Source organism: Erpetoichthys calabaricus, chromosome 6 (assembly GCF_900747795.2).
Source record: "Erpetoichthys calabaricus chromosome 6, fErpCal1.3, whole genome shotgun sequence".
In the NCBI taxonomy this organism is placed as follows: domain Eukaryota; kingdom Metazoa; phylum Chordata; class Cladistia; order Polypteriformes; family Polypteridae; genus Erpetoichthys; species Erpetoichthys calabaricus.
Genome location: NC_041399.2, coordinates 172475967 through 172497639, shown reverse-complemented (window position 1 = coordinate 172497639; position 21673 = coordinate 172475967). Strand labels below are relative to the sequence as shown.

The following is a 21673-nucleotide window of genomic DNA, read 5'->3' as shown; positions in this document are numbered from 1 at the left end:
AGGGAATCAAACTCGGGTTTCTGAGGCACGGCAGGCCTGCTGCGCTCTGATTGGCTGAGCAGTCTGTGTCAACTATCTGCGACTGGCCAGTCAAGGTAAAGTGAGACTTGTTGTACATGCACAAGCTGCCTTGTTCTAATGCTATTTTCTATCAGCTGTGCTATTTGGAGGGCAAGTGAATATGCAGTATTATACTGTCAGTGTACTGTATATCTTGTCACTGTAAATAGTTTGCACTGTTCAAACATACATGTTACCTACTGTAGGTATTGGCTTCAAAAGCTTTGTTGTGAAAAACTGAGATTTGGAACTTTGTGTTATTTGTGCATCTTTATTTTGTAAACATGTTATTTATTTTTACTCATTTTTTATTTTATTATTTGGAAATAGCAGAATTTGCACATTATTTTATATTTTTGTCTGTCTTATTATAACATTTCTAAAAAATAAATAATTTATTATGTTCAAACAGTTACTCAGTACTTGAGTAGTCTTTTCACCAAGTACTTTTTTTACTCTTGAGTAATTTTTTGGATGACTACTTTTTACTTCTACTTGAATAATATTATTTTGAAGTAAAGCTACTCTTACTTGAGTACAATTTTTGGCTACTCTACCCACCTCTGTCCTCGTCACACCCAGTGCAAATCTTAGCATCTTTAACTCTGCTACCTCCAGCTCTGTCTCCTGCTTTCTGGTCAGTGCCACCATCTCCAACCCACATAACATAGCTGGTCTCTCTACCGTCCTGTAGACCTTCCCTTTCACTCTTGCTGATACCCGTCTGTCACAAATTACTCCTGGCACTCTTCTCCACCCATTCCACCCGGCCTGCACTCTCTTTTTCACCTCTCTTCCACAATCCCCATTACTCTGTAATGTTGATCTCAAGTATTTAAACTCATCCACCTTCGCCAACTCTAATCCCTGCATCCTCACCATTCCACTGACCTCCCTCTCATTCACACACATGTATTCTGTCTTGTTCCTACCGACCTTCATTCCTCTCCTCTCCAGAGCATATCTCCACCTCTCCAGGGTTTCCTCAACCTGCTTCCTACTATCGCTACAGATCAGAATGTCATCAGCAAACATCATAGTCCACGGGGACTCCTGTCTAATCTCGTCTGTCAACCTGACCATCACCATTGTAAATAAGAAAGGACTCAGAGCTGATCCCTGATGTAATCCCACCTCCACCTTGAATGCATCTGTCACTCCTACCACAGACATCACCACTGTCACACTTACCTCGTACATATCCTGTACAACTTTTACATACTTCTCTGCGACTTTCTCATACAATACCACATCTCCTCTCGAGGAACCCTGTCATATGCTTTCTCCAGGTCCACAAAGATGCAATACAACTCCTTCTGGCCTTCACTATACTTCTCCATCAACATAATGACCTCATAATTTACTAAAAGACCAAAATAGTGGACCCTCCTCAAATGTAGCAGAATAGTCTAAATAGCCTGGCAACAATACATCCATCCATCTATTATCCAACCCGCTATATTCTAACTACAGGGTCACGGGGGTCTGCTGGAGCCAATCCTAGCCAACACAGGGCGCAAGACAGGAAACAAACCCCGGTAAGGGCTCCAGCCCACTGTAGGGCGTGCACACACACACCAAGCACAAACTAGGGACAATTTTTAGAATCGCCAGTGCACCTAACTTGCATGTCGTTGGACTGTGGGAGGAAACCGGAGTACCCGGAGGAAACCCACGCAGACACGGGGAGAACATGCAAACTCCACGCAGGGAGGACCCGGGAAGTGAACCCAGGTCTCCCAACTGCGAGGCAGCAGCGCTACCCACTGCGCCACCCCGGCAACAATACAGATAAGCATAATTGATTTGATTTAACATTACCACATACTCTGCATGCATGACTAGGTAAACAAGAAAACTAAATATACTAGGATCTAATTTATAAGCAGTGTCTATCCACTGGGTAAAGGTTAGGTAGCAACAAAAACCCTCAGCTGCTAAGTTCTTACAGGATAGAAGATCTCCATTCCTAACCTAAAGAGATACAAATTCTACATACAGTGGTGTGAAAAACTATTTGCCCCCTTCCTGATTTCTTATTCTTTTGCATGTTTGTCACACAAAATGTTTCTGATCATCAAACACATTTAACCATTAGTCAAATATAACACAAGTAAACACAAAATGCAGTTTGTAAATGGTGGTTTTTATTATTTAGGGAGGAAAAAAAATCCAAACCTACATGGCCCTGTGTGAAAAAGTAATTGCCCCCTGAACCTAATAACTGGTTGGGCCACCCTTAGCAGCAATAACTGCAATCAAGCGTTTGCGATAACTTGCAATGAGTCTTTTACAGCGCTCTGGAGGAATTTTGGCCCACTCATCTTTGCAAAATTGTTGTAATTCAGCTTTATTTGAGGGTTTTCTAGCATGAACCGCCTTTTTAAGGTCATGCCATAGCATCTCAATTGGATTCAGGTCAGGACTTTGACTAGGCCACTCCAAAGTCTTCATTTTGTTTTTCTTCAGCCATTCAGAGGTGGATTTGCTGGTGTGTTTTGGGTCATTGTCCTGTTGCAGCACCCAAGATCGCTTCAGCTTGAGTTGACGAACAGATGGCCGGACATTCTCCTTCAGGATTTTTTGGTAGACAGTAGAATTTATGGTTCCATCTATCACAGCAAGCCTTCCAGGTCCTGAAGCAGCAAAACAACCCCAGACCATCACACTACCACCACCATATTTTACTTTTGGTATGATGTTCTTTTTCTGAAATGCTGTGTTCCTTTTACGCCAGATGTAACGGGACATTTGCCTTCCAAAAAGTTCAACTTTTGACTCATCAGTCCACAAGGTATTTTCCCAAAAGTCTTGGCAATCATTGAGATGTTTCTTAGCAAAATTGAGACGAGCCCTAATGTTCTTTTTGCTTAACAGTGGTTTGCGTCTTGGAAATCTGCCATGCAGGCCGTTTTTGCCCAGTCTCTTTCTTATGGTGGAGTCGTGAACACTGACCTTAATTGAGGCAAGTGAGGCCTGCAGTTCTTTAGATGTTGTCCTGGGGTCTTTTGTGACCTCTCGGATGAGTCGTCTCTGTGCTCTTGGGGTAATTTTGGTCGGCCGGCCACTCCTGGGAAGGTTCACCACTGTTCCATGTTTTTGCCATTTGTGGATAATGGCTCTCACTGTGGTTTGCTGGAGTCCCAAAGCTTTAGAAATGGCTTTATAACCTTTACCAGACTGATAGATCTCAATTACTTCTGTTCTCATTTGTTCCTGAATTTCTTTGGATCTTGGCATGATGTCTAGCTTTTGAGGTGCTTTTGGTCTACTTCTGTGTCAGGCAGCTCCTATTTAAGTGATTTCTTGATTGAAACAGGTGTGGCAGTAATCAGGCCTGGGGGTGGCTACGGAAATTGAACTCAGGTGTGATACACCACAGTTAGGTTATTTTTTAACAAGGGGGCAAATACTTTTTCACACAGGGCCATGTAGGTTTGGATTTTTTTCTCCCTAAATAATAAACACCATCATTTAAAAACTGCATTTTGTGTTTACTTGTGTTATATTTGACTAATGGTTAAATGTGTTTGATGATCAGAAACATTTTGTGTGACAAACATGCAAAAGAATAAGAAATCAGGAAGGGGGCAAATAGTTTTTCACACCACTGTATAAACCACTTTTCATAGTTAAGACAGATAAGCAATGTCCTTTAAGATCATCAAACTAGATTTTGCATTCTGTTCTTATTTTCATAATTCTACAGTTAATTGCTAATAGCCACTCAGGAAGTTTTGCCAAAGTATTTGTATGCAAAATAACTATATTACTGATAATGTCTAACATTTCTGATACTGTGTGAATTGATCCTCATAAGAGATAATTCAGACATTAACTACAGCCCATTCTGTGGTACTTACATTTTCCTGAGAGAGGTTGCTTGTTGCTCTAAGGCCCTCATCATGGATATGATTCTGCAGTTCCTGAATCATATGAGGTAAACCACTAGTGACGGCTCGTAGCAGTGTGTACATATTTGCCATGTCTGCAAATAACATGAAACAGAAAAATGTAAAAACAAAACTATTTTCTTATGTGGTCAGATCAAAGAAGATACTGTTATTAGGAATTGACACAAATTTTTTTCTTCAAACTATACAATATTACTTGAAGTTTAGACTATGACTAATTCAAGATTAAACACTATTACCAAAAAAGTTAACAATAAAACCTCATCAAAGACCACATTTACAATGCATATGGATTATCATATACACAAATATGATTATATCCATGCACCAAGAACAGCATTAAATCGTTCAGTTTCTATGATTCATACTGAAGTGAAGCAAGTTTATTTCTGAATTTTTCTGGAGACATAGTGTACATGACATTTTGTACTTGATTTCTTTATGTTTTGTCTTAAGTTAAATCCAATTATTTTGGTATACACTGGTGTTTATTTTTATCTAGGATTAATACATAAAATAACATGGCTCCAACCATATTGTCGCAACACGTATTCTGAAAGTTTAATTAATTACCTTATTGAGAAATCACAGCCTTACTGCTCTGACATTTACTCAAGAAAAAAAAAGATTAAAAAGCATTCTATTGAGACTACATTACTAACAGCACTTCTTTTTCTTCTTCTTCCGACTGCTCCCTTTTAGTGGTTGCCACAGAGGATCATCTTTTTCCATACCTTCCTGTCCTCTGCATCTTGCTCTGTTACACCCATCACCTGCATGTCCTCTCTCACCACAACCATAAACCTACTTTTAGGCCTTCCTCTTTTCTTCTTGCCTGGCAGCTCTATTCTTAGCATTCTTTTCCCATATACCCAGCATCTCTCCTCAACATATGTCCAAATCAACACAATCTCACCTCTCTGACTTTGTCTCCAAACAGTCCAACCTGAGCTGACACTCTGATGTACTTGTTCCTAATGCTATCCATTCTCGTCACATCCAATGCAAATCTTAGCATCTTTAACTCTGCTACCTCCACCTCTGTCTCCTGTTTTTTGGTCTGTGCTACCGTCTCCAACCCATATAACATAGCTGGTCTCATTACTGTTCTGTAGACCTTTCCTTTTAGTCTTGTTGATACCCATCTGTCACAAATTACTCCTGATACTCTTCTCCACCTATTCCACCCTGCTCATCAATTTTATCCCCCTTTTAGTTAATACAGCTCTGCATATTCCCCTATCCCCCTTATTCTTAAAAATCGGTACCAGTACACTTCTTCTCCACTCCTCAGGCATCCTCTCACTTTCTAAGTTTCCATTAAACAATTTGGTTAAAAACTCAACTGTCATCTATCTCTCCTAAACACCTCCATGCTTCCACAGGTATGTCATCTTGACCAACTGCCTTTCCATTCTTCATCCTCTTCATTGCTGCCCTTACTTCCTCCTTGCTAATCTGTTGCATTTCCTGATTCACTATCGCCACATCATCCAACCTTCTCTCTCTCTCATTCTCTTTATTCATCAGCCTCTCAAAGTACTCTTTTCATCTGCTCAACACACCCTCCTCACTTGTGAGATGCTGCACATCTTTCTCAGCTTGGTCCCTCTGTCTAGCCAATCAATACTGGTCCTTTTCTCCCTCCTTAGTGTCCAACCTCTCCTATGCCTTTTCTTTAGCCTTTGCCACCTCTCTCTTCACTTTACGCCTTGTCTCCTTGTACTCTTGTCTACTTTCTGCATCTCTCCGACTACCCAATTCTTCTTCGCCAACTTCTTCTTCTGTATACTCTCCTGCACTTCCCCATTCCAGCACCACATTTCCTTTTCTTCCATCCTCTGTCTAGATGTCATACCAAGCACCCTTCTTGTTGTCACCCTTACTACTTCTGCTGTAGTTGCCCAGCTGTCTGGTAACTCTTCACTGCCACCCAGTGCCTGTCGTACTTCCTCCCTGAACTCAACCTTGCAGACTTCCTTTTTCAACTTTCCACCATTTGATCCCTGTCTTTGCCCTCACTCTCCTCCTCTTCTTGATCTCCAGTGTCATCGTACAGACTACCATCCTATGTTGCCGAACTACACCTTTCCCTGCCACCACTTTGCAGTCTTCATTCTCCTTCAGATTGACCCTCCTGTATAGGATATAATCTACCTGTGTGCATCTTCCTCCACTCTTGTTTGTCACCCTGTGTTCCTCCCTCTTCTTAAAATATGTATTCACCACAACCATGTCCATCCTTTTCACAAAATCCATTATCATTTGACCTTCTTCATTCCTCTCCTTGACACCATACTTACCCACCACCTCCTCATCTCCTCTGTTCCCTTCACCAATATGTCTATAGAAATCCACTCCAATCACTACTCTCTGTCCCTTGGGTACATTGTGCATCACTTTATCCAACTCACTCCATCGCACACCCAACTTGCGAGGCATATGCACTACCAACATTCATGATTGCACTTTCAATTTCCACCTTCACAATTAACACTCCAAAACACTCTTGACATACTGTTCCTTCAGAATAACCCCTACCCCATTTCTCCTCCCATCCACACCATGACAGAACAATCTTAATCCACCTGCCCTACTCCCCTTCCATTTAGCCTCTTGAACGAACAATATATCAACCCAGCCACAGGGGATGCATAAACCAGTGTGTTTCTTGGCACCAGTCCCAAGCCCGGATAAATGGAGAGGGTTATGTTAGGAAGGGCATCCAGTGTAAAATTTTGCAAGATCAATATGCGGACAACAATACAAACTACAAACAGTACTAAGCATCAAAAATAAAGGTGTCAGAAACCAAGACTTAATTTTATCTACAAAAGATACAAAAATACTGCAAAAATGATATTAAATGACAGTGATAATCAGTATTAAGCTATCTAAGAATTACTCTGATCAGTTTTATACTACATTGGAAAATCTGAAAGTTATTCTATATGTAGGTAAAAATGCGCTTTAAAGTCAAGATTTTGGAGCTAAGCTTAGGCTGGAGATTTTAGTGCTTGGACTGCTTGTAGTCTGATTCAAGGTATGACTTGCTACAAACATTCTCAAATGTGTTTAATTCAATTCAGAGTTTCAGGTAGCCAACGTCTAACCTAGCAGCACTGAGTCCAAATCAGGAAACAGCCATAGATAGAGCAGTCTATCGTAGTACCCACAACTTACACAATTAAACTAACCAGCATGTTTCTGGAGACATGGGTGAAAAACCAGAATAATGGAGAAAATGCACATACACACAAGCTAAGAATGTGCAAACTCAACATAACAAACACTAAGCATGTGAGGTGGCAGTGCTACCAATCTGCAATTCTAAAACTAATAATATGATTATGTTAAAAAGTTACATCAATAGCTACTTTTTTGCTGATTTTTAATTATTTACAATAAATAGTGAAAAATGATCAAATTAATTTTTTTACCATATCTGCAAATAAAAATGACAGAATTCTGTCATTAATAATATGAAACAAAATACTGTACTTTGATTATATTTTTTAAGTGATCATTCCTTAAATTATCAAAAATTGCATAAAAAATGCAATGCTCATCATATATACTGTAAGTAAGAAGCAGATAGCAAAGGCTGTCATCAGAATCAAACTACTGCAATGTTTCTATTACTGATATATAAAAATTAAGTGTTGTGTTTCAGTGGAGCAAAATTCATTTTTGTTTCAAATTGAATTAAATTAAAAAATTTAAATACAAACATAAACTAAAACAACCTTAGGTGCAGTGGAAATAGCACATACAAAAAATACAATTCCATCAATTTAGCATAAAAAAATTAATCATTTTATTTGCCTTATAAATACACACATATTCATACCATCTCGCTTTTCTTGTCGGACAATATTTTGACATTCCCCATGTAAGAAATGCAAGTGGTCCGCCACCATTCTCTGCTGGCACTCGTGAATCACTTTGGCATATGAACTAGGATGTAAGTACTTCCGACATCGCACCTCTTCATCTTTTAACCTTGCTAAAACCTGTAAAAATCAGACAAAATGAAAAAATGTTTATTGGTAAACATCTGAAACTGTTGAGAGAAAACATCAAAGGCTTGAAAACTATAATGAGTCTGAATAATCATAATGCTAAAAATTATAAATCAAGATGGCCTAGTTCATATTGCTTCAATATTTACAGTCATATTAATCTCCAAAAAAAAAATGTTGGCATGAACAATATTGGTTAGAAAATGACAACTATAATCTTTAACATAGTTACTAGGTGGTTCATCTTTAAGATAAGAACTTCTCTCATACTGCTTACCATAAAATTACTGTAGCCTTTAAATGATCAAATAAATACGTTATGTCCCCCAAACCACACCTCCAAATTATTTGAAAATGCAGGCTTCATATTCAACAGTTAAATTGTTAAAGCTTGCTAATATACAAAAAGCAGCACATTACAGTACACAATTCAACCTCAATATAGCATATTGTTTAAATGTCAGTAACAGAGGATAGCCAAAATCTAAAACATGCTAGGATTTTGCTGCATTCTGTAGAAATACCTCTTCAAACCCTGATTTTGTAAATAAGACTTCTATGATAGTTTTTGTTAATCATATTGGCAGTAGCAGTTTTTTTGGTGTCCACAAAACATTCCATTAATTGAACTGATATTCACATCTTACACTTAAGGTGAATGATAACACCACCTTTTTAAATATCATCTATATAACATGGTGAAGAGTTTTGTTTAATATTTTTCTGCAGAAATTTCCCTTAAAATGGGAGCCTGCAGCTTTAACTTTACAAACAAGGGTGTTCAAGCCAACTCATATATTTAACCTTAAATATATGGAAAACTAGATTTGATCCATTAGCAAGCACACTATCATTATTCTTCTAAAATATCTTTATCTTTGCAATAAACATGCCTAGTATTTAAAGGATATTTATGAAAATATTTGAAATCAATACCTTTTCCATATATTGTGAACAATTGGACTCCTGTAGTAAATTTGATGCTTCTTGCTTGTAATACTCCCCTGTTTCTGTCAAAAAGGGGCCTTCAAAGATTTCTTGATAAAACTACAAAAGCAGGAAATACGATTTAAGTGAATCTTGATGACATCTTTGAGTGTATATATAAAATTTTCAGAATAAACTTTAACATCTTATTTCTTCCTATTATTAATACCATATTTACAATTAACCAGGTCGGACTAATGACTGTTGCATGTTCAAAATTTCCAACATTAACAACAGATAAACAATTATTTAATTTCTTTAACTCTCCTATTAACAACATAACTTTAACAGCCACCAACAGTGGAAAATGCAAAGAATTATACAATAAAATAAAAAATGATTATAGGTGCTGTTAGAGGCAATCATAGTTATAATTAATTACAATTTACCTTAAGAGGGAACTTTTTCTTGTACTGTTCAACGTGAACAAAGGAGTTAATAACCCCATGGATTACTTTTTGATTTGGGTCCTCCCCACACCGATCACTGGAAAAAGAATAATTTGTTTAAAATGTTAAACTTTCTGCATGTAAAAACATATTACTTATCTGATTTAAGCTGTAATTATTGGGTCTATTCAGATATTCAAGAATAAGAGAATAGTATAAATATTAAACAAGCAAAAACAAATACCAACATTATCAGTTTTATCACATATATTCTTTTTAATTCACTCTGTTCTAAAGTGACTGAATTAGGGTCAATCCATAAAAGCATAATGATTCATCACATACATCGCTTTAAGTGCAATATTAAAAATTTGGTGAAATAAGGTAAGGTGGAAAATTTTAATACTAAAGTGAGAGCTGCTGCTGATATAGTTGCACCTGAAAAGACAGTTAAAAAATCTTCTAGCACTATTATACCATGGAAGACTCAAAGAGTGTCTGATCTAAAGAGAACATGCCAGAGAGCTGAGCGTAAATGGAGAAAAACTAAACTGATTATCCACTATGAGATACTAAAGGTTAAAATAACAGAATACAACAACATAGTCCATCTTGAAAGGCAGTGTCATTTCTCTAGAATTATAAGTAACAATGCTAGTAATTCCAGAGTCTTATTCTCTACAATTGATCATCTGCTAAACCCAAGGCACTCAATGGAATGCCTCCAAAATATTTCCAGTGAAACTTGTGAGGCTTTTGCTGTATTTTTTAATCAAAAATGAATGATATTAGAAATAATATTGTACATGTCCCCAATACTGACCCTCTTAAACCCCGGTACTCCATTATAAACAAATTAAATTCTTTCACCAGGATAGATTTACCTGATTTATATAAAATAAATTCTCAACTGAGACTATCCATCTGCGTCCTTGACCCAATACCAACAAGTTTTTTCAAAGAAGTATCTGACATGCTGATTGATAGTACCGGTATTCTTGACATAGTAAACTTGTCATTTGATACGGGGGTCATCCCAGACTATCATAAGACTGCTGTAGTTAAACCCCTGTTCAAGAAAAATAATCTTGACTCCTCTGCTTTTGAAAATTTTAGACCTATTTCTAACCTGTCTTTCTTAAGTAAAATCCTAGAGAAGGCAGTCATTATACAGCTAAATGATCACTTGAATAAACCTGTTATTCTTGATAAGTTTTAGTCGGGTTTCAGAACATATCACAGTACAGAAACTGCACTCATTAAAGTAGTAAATGACTTGCGAGTAAATGCAGACAGAGGCCGTTTATCTGTTCTCATCCTCTTAGATCTGAGTGCCGCATTTGATACCATTGATCACAATATTCTTAGAAATCACCTTAGTCAATGGGTGGGCCTCTCTGGCAGTGTCTTAAATTGGTTTGAGTCCTACCTGGCAGGTAGAAAATTCTTTGTTAGTTGTGGGAATTATACTTCAAAGACACGTGACATTCTATATGGTGCTCCACAAGGCTCTATACTGGGCTCTTTTCGATTTACATGCTTCCATTAGGCCAGATTATCTCAGGGCATAATATGAGCTACCACAGCTATGCTGATGACACACAACTGTATTTATCAATAGTGCCTGACGACTCGACTCTCTTGATTCACTGACACAATGTCTTACTTGTGTTTCTGAATGGATGAATAGTAATTTTCTCAAACTTAATAAGGAGAAAACAGAAATTTTAGTGATTGGCAAAAATGGATATAATGAGGTTATTAGAAATAAATTTGTTGCATTAGAATTAAAAGTCAAGACGGACGTAAAGAATTTAGAGGTAACTTTTGATTCTGACCTGAATTTTAAATTAAATATTAATCAGATTACTAGGACAGCATTTTTTCACTTAAGAAATATAACAAAAGTTAGACCTCTTGTAATATTGCAAGATGCTGTGAAATTAGTTCAGGCTTTTGTTTTCATTCGGCTAGATTACTGTAACGCACTCCTCTCAGGTCTACCCAAAAAAGACATCAGTCGATTACAACTAGTGTAGAATGCAGAAAAGAGAATCTGAGCACATCTCTCCAGTTCTGATGTCATTACATTGGATACCTATGTCATTTAGAATTGACTTTAAAATACTGCTTATGGTTTACAAAGCCTTAAATAATCTCGTGCCATCCTATATTTCAGAATGTCTTTCACCTTACACTCCAAATCGTAACCTTAGATCTTCAAATGAGTGTCTGCTTATTATTCCAAGAGCTAAACTTAAAAGAAGTGGTGAGGCAGCCTTCTGTTGTTATGCACCTAAAATCTGGAATAGCTTGCCAATAGGAAATAAGCCAGGATAATACAGTGGAGCACTTTAAAAAAACTGCTAAAAACACATTACTTTAACATGGCTTTCTCATAGCTTCATTTTAGTTTAATCCTGATACTCTGTATATGCATTTAATTATCATTATTATTCTTGGTGGCTCTGTAATCTGTACTAACCCCTACTTTCTCTTCTGTTCTTTTTCCGGTTTTCTGTGGTGGTGATCTCAGCCACCACCTCCTGATCAAAGCACTGTGATGTCCCTACATTGATGGATTAAAGGCCAGAAGTGCACATGACCATCATCATCAAGTTCTTCCATGTGAACCCTGAAAACCATGAGGACTGATTGAGATCATTTACGTTAGGTAGAATGCCTGGCTGGGCGGTCTCGTGGCCTCGGAACCCCTGTAGATTTTACATTTTTTTCTCCAGCCGTCTAGAGTTTTTTTTGTTTTTCTGTCCTCCCTGGCCATCGGACCTTACTTTTATTCTATGTTAATTAGTGTTCCCTAATTCTATTTTCTTATTTATGTTGTCTTTTTTCATCACATAAAGCACTTTGAGCTACATCATTTGTATGAAAATGTGCTATATAAATAAATGTTATTGTTGTTGAAATGTAATTTATACCTTTATGGAAACAAGCATAATTTTTATATAGTGATATTCATAATAACATTTGTTCATTTTACAACTGTTAATAGTGGCAGGCAAAGTGACTCACTCAGGTTAACACAGAGAGTCACCTGCATCCACACTGATGACAACACACTTCAGACTTAAACATAAACCTACATTATAGAACATTGTCTATGCAACGTATTCTCTTAATAAAACGCCACTGATGGTTTCTTCCATTGGTGGCGTTTATTATCAGTAAAAATGTATAAGCGTACAAAACTCTGGAGTGCCTAACATATTGAACCACAAAACAGAAGAAAATGTCAGACTGATAATTTGCATTTTACAGGAAAATGTAATTAGAATTGTATCTGTCTGCTAAAGACACATTTGAAATTTTTCATGTAAAAACATTCTTGTATAGTGCACTTAAAGCATATCCACATCAAATACGTATATGTATACAAGTGTTTACAACATGTAAAGAGGGTATTCATCACTTGGTCATACACTTGGCTGAAATTATTGGCAAAGTAATGTGCATTGGTGATGAAAGTAATCACAAAGGACACAATTTAAAAATTGAAACTAACACCCTGTTTGCCAGTTCAAAGCACTGTCCCCATCTTCCATATGATGTTAAGAATGGAATTAGCTAAAATACTCCCATAATACTCATTGCTTTCAGCATTTACAGTAGATCCATTCCACCTCTGTGGTCTTACCACTATAAAATTTTTTAATCTACACTGCATCACCAATTAATGCTTTCTACACTGTATCCTCTAAGAAGGGCATATCAATCAGGTATAGGAGTTCCTCAAAGTGCTATTTTCACCTCTCAAAAATATTCCAAGCTGAGGTGCTACCAACCCTGCCAAGAACAGCCAGGGTTGCTTCACATCTCATCTTTTTGTGGCTCTTACAGAAATGGGAATTGAACACATTCTGAATAGAAACATTTATGGGTTATTTCCAATATACCCTTAGTACTCACTTGAACCTTACATGTCTGTCCAGTGGATGCTCCATTCATCTGACCCAATTCATTACCTCTTATGGGATTGCAAAATCAAACACTGACCTACGGCAACAAGGTACTCTGATACCTGATAAACGTAGAGTATGAGCAACCTTGAGTTCAAAAATTCATTACATATAATTCATGACCAACACAGAAATCAATTAACAATTCCCCAATTAGATTCAGATTAGATACGGCACTCCGCCTAATTATGCCTATTCAAATATCTCCACCTTCACCCATATGAATGGATGCAGAGCTTGAATTTTGAAATTTCCTACTAGGACTATATGGTCAGTAATTGGTGCCCTACTGAGCAAAGTATCCAATCTGACTAAAAAAACTGAATATTCAGAATAGCTGTTTGATACATACATGCAAACAACAGTCAAAATTTCCTTGTCTTCAATGAAGCAACCATTTCTTCTGTCAAAAAAGTATGGCACTCATGCTGAGCAACTCAAAAGCAGGAGAGGATGCACCTTAATTTTGGTTAAAAAACCAGTATCATGCACAGACGTAAGTCCTATGTTATCTAGCTGTTACTTTACAGCCTCTCAGGTGACTACTGGCTCCCTCAGAACCAGACAAATTATATTTCAATTCTAAACAATCTGCTTCTCTTGTCAAGATCTAGCATGCCTGGTCTTACTCTTCCATTACACCTAACTGGCAATGCAGTGGAGTCTCATCATCTGACTTGTTGAGTGCCACCTATTTTAGGGCTGAGCTGAACCAGGCTACATAGGTTACACTCTCACAAGGTACTTGTCTGTAAACATCATGTTTTAAGGAACTGGCACCAGTATCCCTGTTCACTGGAAGTTCTTTTTAATTTAAGTAGCAATCAAACACCTTCTTATATAATACACTACCGTCCAGGATTTTAAATCACCTGTAGCTCGCAAACCTATTGGTCTGAAATTTGGTATACATATACTACGTGACCTCTACTGTCCACTTTCAGGGTGATGATTTTTATTACTCTTTTTATTTAATTTTATTTTATTGTAGAATCAACTCTTGGCAGCAGGGCGGCCGTGTGGCACATGTGTACGGGCGCTGTTCTCATCCCTACCACCTTCGCCATCACTTCCCCTACCTCTTCATATCTTAAATCATTCTTGAGGCAGATTGAACACTTAAGTGCCAGCTTAATTGAAAAATTAAGAAAAATGTACTAAGTAAATGCAACACAAAAACAAACTTGATCAGTTTTAATGCAAAAAGATGCCGACAGATGAGGAGAAGAAGCGTGCCACTAGGGTGGAGAAAAGAAGAGCTGCTCAGTAAGCAGTAAGCGCATCAACCAAATGAATGCTAAACGTACAGAGAAAGAGGATGAGATAAGTCAACTGTATTCACTGTATTCACCGTTACTGGTATCCTATAATTACTCATCATTCTTGAAATAAGATTTTGCCCAGTCATCAATAGACATTCAAACAAAGTATTTCAGATTTATTGGCCAAATTGGCACAATATTTCAACTGGATAAAGAAATTGACTAACCTATTATACAATGAAAAAATTGATTCTTCATTCTTTTCAAGTCTGCTTAAATTATAGCATCTGCACATATTTATGTTCAGTTTTAATTCAAAGAGAGAAAGCTTCACATTTACAAGAGTATTCTAGTATGACTCACAAGTCAAAATTACCTTAATGATGACAAGCCCAGGTCTAAAGGCAGAAGAAAATACACTCCAAAACAATTGATGCTCCCGCCACAGTGTTTAACAATGAAATTTGATTTATGTTAGTGTTTTCATTAGCCTTTCTAGCATACATCAAGAATCTTGCATTTCTAGTCATTCTAAGAATTAATAATTCACTGAACTTATGTTTATTATTTGCCTATGAAACTCAGAAATAAATTAACATATAAGATTGACAACACATACATTAATTTATATTTTGGGCTCAAACATATAGGAAACCTCTAACACAATAATTTTCCAATAAAACATTTTATTAGTAGTATTATTTTATTCTACAAAGTATATGTTTAAATATTATTGCACCCCCACAGGTAATATTTGGTGGACCTCCACTGGAAAAAATAACAACAGTCGTGTGACAAGATTGGGCATTGGACTGTATATTTATGTAGTCCCCTCCAAAAGTATTGGAACAGCAAGGCCAATTAATTTATTTTTGGTATGTTCTGAAGATATTTGTGTGTGAGATCAAAAGATGAGTGTGAGTTACAGCTTTTATTCCTTGGTATTTACATCTAGATATGTTGAACAACATAGAACATTTTATATCAGATCACCCAGTTTTTCATACACAAATGTCTTCAGTGCACAGCAAAAACAAATTAATTGGCCTTACTGTTTCAATACTTTGGGAGGGGACTGTATTTATAGGAAACAGGGAAGCACTAGGCAAAGCATAGTGGGGCTTGATTAATTTATTAATGATCAAATGTTACTTCATAAAAATGGCTCAGACCCATTAATTCTTATAAGATGGAACATTTGGATTCAAATGACAAATTTTTATACCACAATGCTATCAGCAACATTTAATAAGGATCACAGAAAATTTGAAGTTGCCTGGAAGAAATTCTTGACCATTTACTTTTAGTACTATTTTAATTCTGTGATGTTTAAGGCATTTCTTAAAAGTAAGAAATGTACAAATCCTAAAGCTCTTTTGCATTATTTTGTTTATCAGTTTACTTCCATGTTTTGGATCACTGTTCTGTTTTTATTACATGCTTTGTTCTGTACATAATGACCAAGTAAACATTCAGTGTGTTATTTGTCATTTTATTTACTATTAATCTAGTGAACATCAACTATATCTAAAGATGTTTACCTAATAAAATTATTATGACTGTGCTCTGGTCATTAACCTTCTTGTTTCTAAGAATTTTAGCTTTTGTGTTCCTTTTAAGAATATTTCAAGAATGTTAAGTATTGAGTAAGATTCATTCACCTCGATGGATTTCCCCAAAATCTTTAATAAAGATGCTCCACAAAGGGAAATATATTAACAGTGGCATTGCAGCGTGCAATTCATAATATTCAGGGATGATACATACTTACTTTTTAATAACTTACTCTTTAAGATGAGAGGAAATACTTGTATTTAATAGCTTTTTTATAAAAAAGAACATTCTATTTTTAAATATAACTTTAATTTACATACTCAATAATTTAATTTATATACTTACAATACTCAATGTAATGTACTGTAGGAACCAGATGATAAAACGGACCAAATAAAAGAATAAGCAAAATCAAACATGTCACAACTTAATTCACTTTTTCTTAGTGAACTGAAATAAGCAAGTAAAATAAATAACTAAATGACATTTCAGAGATTACTAGTTATTTAAATAGGAACAGTAAACACATACACACGTGGAGCTAGGTATTTACCACAATTAGCACAATTAGTCTTAAATACTGCAATCCTTACAGTAGAATTAAAAATGTTTTCTTGTGCTGTAGTACTTGGACTAAAGAATGCTTCTGCTTACACAAAATAAATTACTACCGCCAAATATTATTTATGAAATGACAATACTCTCCTTTCAATACCTACTATAGCACTCATCAACTGTACAAATATTTGTTTAATATTATAAAGATGCACTTTTTCTCAAGAGTGGCACAATGGTTAGCACTGCCACTTCACAGCTTAAGAGAGCATGATTCAAATTACGGGCATGGGCACGGGCACCTTCTGTGTGGATTTTGTTTGTTCTCATTTAGGTACTCACAGGTTTCCCTCTGGGTATTCTGGTTTTCCTCCAGCATCCTAAAGATTGTGTGTGTGTGCTGTATTAACAGGTGACTCTTACATGGTCCTGTGTGAGTGAGTTTGGGTGTATCCATCAATGTACCCTGTGAAGTACAAACACCACATTCTAGATGGATTCCTGACTTGTGCCCAATGCTGATTAGACTCTGTCCCCTTGGACCTTCTCCTGGATAAGCGAGTTACAAAATGAACAAGATGCATGCATTTTTTTCTCATCAATTCTATAGGTGCAATATTCTGATTCAGTTTGTTCTTCCATTACTAAAAAAATGACTGCTCTATAAATTTTAAAATGTTATTTTAACATGGTTATTAAGGCACAATTTATGCTTTTCTTTATAGAGAATATTTAAAGTAAACTATACAGAGCATAGGTGAAATTCTGAAGGTATAAGACTGAATCTGCTTTGCAAATTTCAAAGAAACTGTCCGAAGTTAAATATAAATTCAATCTTCCCAAATTAAAGGAGCAGGGACACTTTTTTCATTTTAAAATTGGTAATGCGTACACAGAGCAGAGAACTGGGACCTCAAAAATAAACTTACAGAGAAATATCATCAAAAAAAACAAACCTATGACATCTAAAATCAAACAATGCCAATTTTGTATTGTGTTCAGGTAAAAAGATAATCATATTCTGTACCAACTGGTAAAACTGAAGTACTGCCAATGTACAATGCAGTGCACTAAATTCTTCTAAGCAGAATTCCATATTTGTTTTGTAATATTCATATTGTTTTGTTTTTAACAGTGAACCCCTCGGCACATGCAGATCTGAATCTAGTCTCAAACTTTAGTAGTTATAATTATTTAAAGGCATGCTTGACTGTATCACAGTTTTGTCAAGTATGTCTTGCCATTTAATAGCTGCTGTACTTTATTTTCAACAAAAAGACTGGCATTCTATAATTTGTTAAAAATATTTCTTATATCAAATAGCAAAAATAAGGCTCAAAACTAAAAACAGAAAGTGCTTAAAAAATGTTGACATTTATATTAACACATATTAAGCACTCTAACTTTCTAACAATAACAAAATAAAAAATATTAAAGTGCAAATGTAAGTAAAATAATTTTAGTACAGTTTTAATAGAGCCTACTCACTTTTTTATTTCTTTAAGTAGCATTTGGATAAGAAGAGCTTGCAAAGGTTCAATCATCAGCTTCCTCCACATGTCAAGTGCCAACTGAAATATAAGACCAACACATGAAGTCTCCCATTCCCAAAAACAAACATGAAATATAAATAAAAATAATGAGTGCAAAAATATTTTTTGATTTCAGTAAAGAACTTCATATTCACAGAATAATACTTATTATAAATAAAAATTTAACTTAATCAGCGTTCGATAAGAACCTGAAAAAGATGCGACTGCAAAGTACACGATAATATTGCAACCAGTACAGCATCAAACAAATATTTAATAAAAAAGCAAAGCACAGAGAAACTTTAAGAAACTGCACAGCATTACACAGGACACATCAAGAATAAAATGTTTTGTAATGTATTTCATCCTTCTAAATGCCTGGAATCTTTTAAATTATATGTTAAATATTAGGTAAAATATATTCAAGCTGGAGGAACTTGGTGAGACAGTAGTTGGTATTTATGCCTGACTGGTACAAAGCTATGAATTTGAAGTTTTCAAGCTCATTTCTAGTCGGCATGGCTTTTCTTCAGATGCTCCATTATCTTCCTTTATGCCCAAAATGTGCATGTTAAGGTAAGTGACTCTAAATTTCAGTAAGCCATCCTTTCCAGGGATGGTTCCAACTTAATACCATATGCTACTAGGATAGGCTTTTGATACTTAATAAAGCAAGGAAAAGGAAGGATTGACAGACTATTTTAAACAAGCACATTGAATTCCCTCTTTTTAAATTTTATTGATTTTATTTGAAGAAAACAACATTCCATACAATCATGCCATACTTAACAAACTATAATTCAAACCCTTCTCGAAAGGACATTTAATTACACAAATTAAATATAAATGAAAGATCAAACAGAATCTTTCAATATTATGTAAAATCAAAGAGACAGGTTGAAATCTAAGTAACCAACCTAGACTTTAGTATTAACGTATGCAGCGTACCATGTAATGTACATGTTTCTGTTATATGCTATTTTTTTTTCGTAAAAGCAGTAATAATGTTTATGATGCAGCATCTGTTGTAATGACGAATGCAATGCATTTTACTACTAAAAATGTTTGTGATGCACAATCTTTTGATAATGACAGAGACACAGCAACCGGACAGACACTGACTCTTTAATTAAGGTCAATAATATTCAATACTGGGTGAGGTTACCTTTCCCAGCAAATCTTTATTGACAACCTCTACAAATCAGTTAGAATAGGAGGGCAGATTTCACCTATTCTTCACTGAAAATTTAAACCTGGTGAAGTTGGGAGTTTTCTAATGGACTTATTTTCATAGCTCTTGTTGATTTAATTTAGGACAGAATTCCTCAAAAAAATCTTTAATGAAGTTCTTTGCAGCTTTAGCACTAGGCTGTTACTTTCTATGCTGAAATAGAAAATATTATTTTAGACATATACCTTTAACAGAGTAAAGAAAACTTCCCTTAACTTTACAAGTACTTTTGTATGTCTGTTTTAACTGACAATATTTAAATTTTAGAACTTGCTTCCAAAGTAATTGTTGCCACCATCCTAAATGAGAGTAGAAACCGCACTGACTAAATGAAAAAGATGTAAACTTTAGCATTTAGATCAAGAAATTCCAATTTTGTATAGTTTAACAAGTAAATATATCTGCGGTGGGTTGGCACCCTGCCCAGGATTGTTTCCTGCCTTGTGCCCTGTGTTGGCTGGGATTGGCTCCAGCAGACCCCCGTGACCCTGTGTTCGGATTCAGCGGGTTGGAAAATGGATGGATGGAAGTAAATATATTTATAATAAAGTATGTAATTTAAATAAGTTGTTAATGAAAAAATAGATTTTTCCTGAAATTCTGCCAAATACGTCAGCTTTCCATTGTAACAAGGGCAATATTAACTCTTGAACAGTTCCTCAAATGATAGTACAGTGGAACCTCGAGATACGAGCACCTCTGTATACGAGAAATTCAAAATACGAGGAAAGTATGAGTGAAAAATTCAGCTCTAAATACGAGCATTGGTTCGCGTAACGAGCCACGAGCCAGGCTGTGGGTATAGCTCGCGGCTTAGCGAGGGGGCGTGGTAGCAGTTGCGAGCTGCGATCTGCGGTGTCTGCGTTTCTCACTTAAGTGCACAGGTGGGAAACTGCCCACATCCATGATTGTTCCTGTGGCTGATGGGCTGCAGCTGCCATGTCCTCCCCACATATATAGAGAAGCGCGAGCCGGTTAAGGGGGAGAAGAAGTAAAAGAAAAGAGAGGAGAGGAGAGGAGAGGAGAGGAGAGGAGAGAGAACGGAGGTTGCGGCAGGCAGGCAGGCAGGAGTAGGAAGTCGGTGCGGGAGAGCAAGCGACTGCAGGCTCGCGTGTAGCTGAACAGTGAGCTGAACAGGCGAGCCAAACAGCTGAAGCAGGACGGTGTAGAGAAGGTCAGCTGCATTAAGAGTGTCTCGCCTGTTGCAGAGCCCGCAGGTGAGACGCTAACAGAGAAGAAGCACCGGGGATTGTCATCTGTTTTTTAAAGACTGCTTCCTGTTGACGTTTTAACCTCGTGTTAAAGGATTGTTATTCTTGTGTATTTTAAACCTCCACTTCACAACTGTTTTAAGGATTATTTATTTAAAGATTTATTGAATGCTCTACTGCACTTTGGACACCTGTTTTGATTCTTTTAATAATCAGTTATATTATTTACCAGTGTTATTTATTAAAGGTAGACTACAGTATATATAATTTATCAGTGTTATTTATTAGGAAAATTGATTTTTATGTTAATATATTTGGGGTGCAGAACGGATTAACTGGATTTCCATTATTTTCAATGGGGAAGTTTGTTCTAGATACGAGAAATTCGCTATACAAGCTCAGTTCTGGAACGAATTAAACTCGTATCTAGAGGTTCCACTGTACTTCTATCAGCCTCATGATAGCACAGTGTGACTTAGAAAAAAAGTTCAACGACTTTTAGATTTGTAGATTGTTTTCTTTTTCCCCAAATGATCTCTTATTGCTATAATGACAGGGATCTGTGAAAATATTTTTCTTTAAACATGCATATATCAATTAGGTATTTTGACAGCTATTGGTTATTTTAATAAAAATGTAAAGCAATGTATGCAAATTAGGCAGGGTGGATGAAGAAGCATTTACATAATAGACAGCTGTATAACTATGTGATAGATAGATAGATAGATAGATAGATAGATAGATAGATAGATAGATAGATAGATAGATAGATAGATAGATAGATAGATAGATAGATAGATAGATGTGAAAGGCACTATATCATAGATAGATAGATAGATAGATAGATAGATAGATAGATAGATAGATAGATAGATAGATAGATAGATAGATAGATAGATAGATAGATAGATAGATAGATAGATAGATACTTTATTAATCCCAAGGGGAAATTCACATACTCCAGCAGCAGTATACTGAT

General features: G+C 36.1%; 1 protein-coding gene across 1 annotated transcript in view; it reads right to left on the bottom strand.

The window, feature by feature from the left end:
• The window catches only part of cul2 (cullin 2), a 97675-nt gene that overhangs the window by 52377 nt on the left and 23625 nt on the right, over positions 1 to 21673 (bottom strand). The window contains exons 6-10 of the mRNA XM_028804115.2: positions 18209 to 18291; positions 9373 to 9469; positions 8933 to 9043; positions 7825 to 7987; positions 3924 to 4048 (exon numbers count right to left, since the gene is read on the bottom strand). Of these exons, the coding sequence (XP_028659948.1) occupies positions 3924 to 4048; positions 7825 to 7987; positions 8933 to 9043; positions 9373 to 9469; positions 18209 to 18291 (579 nt within the window). The remainder of the gene's footprint in view (positions 1 to 3923; positions 4049 to 7824; positions 7988 to 8932; positions 9044 to 9372; positions 9470 to 18208; positions 18292 to 21673) is intronic.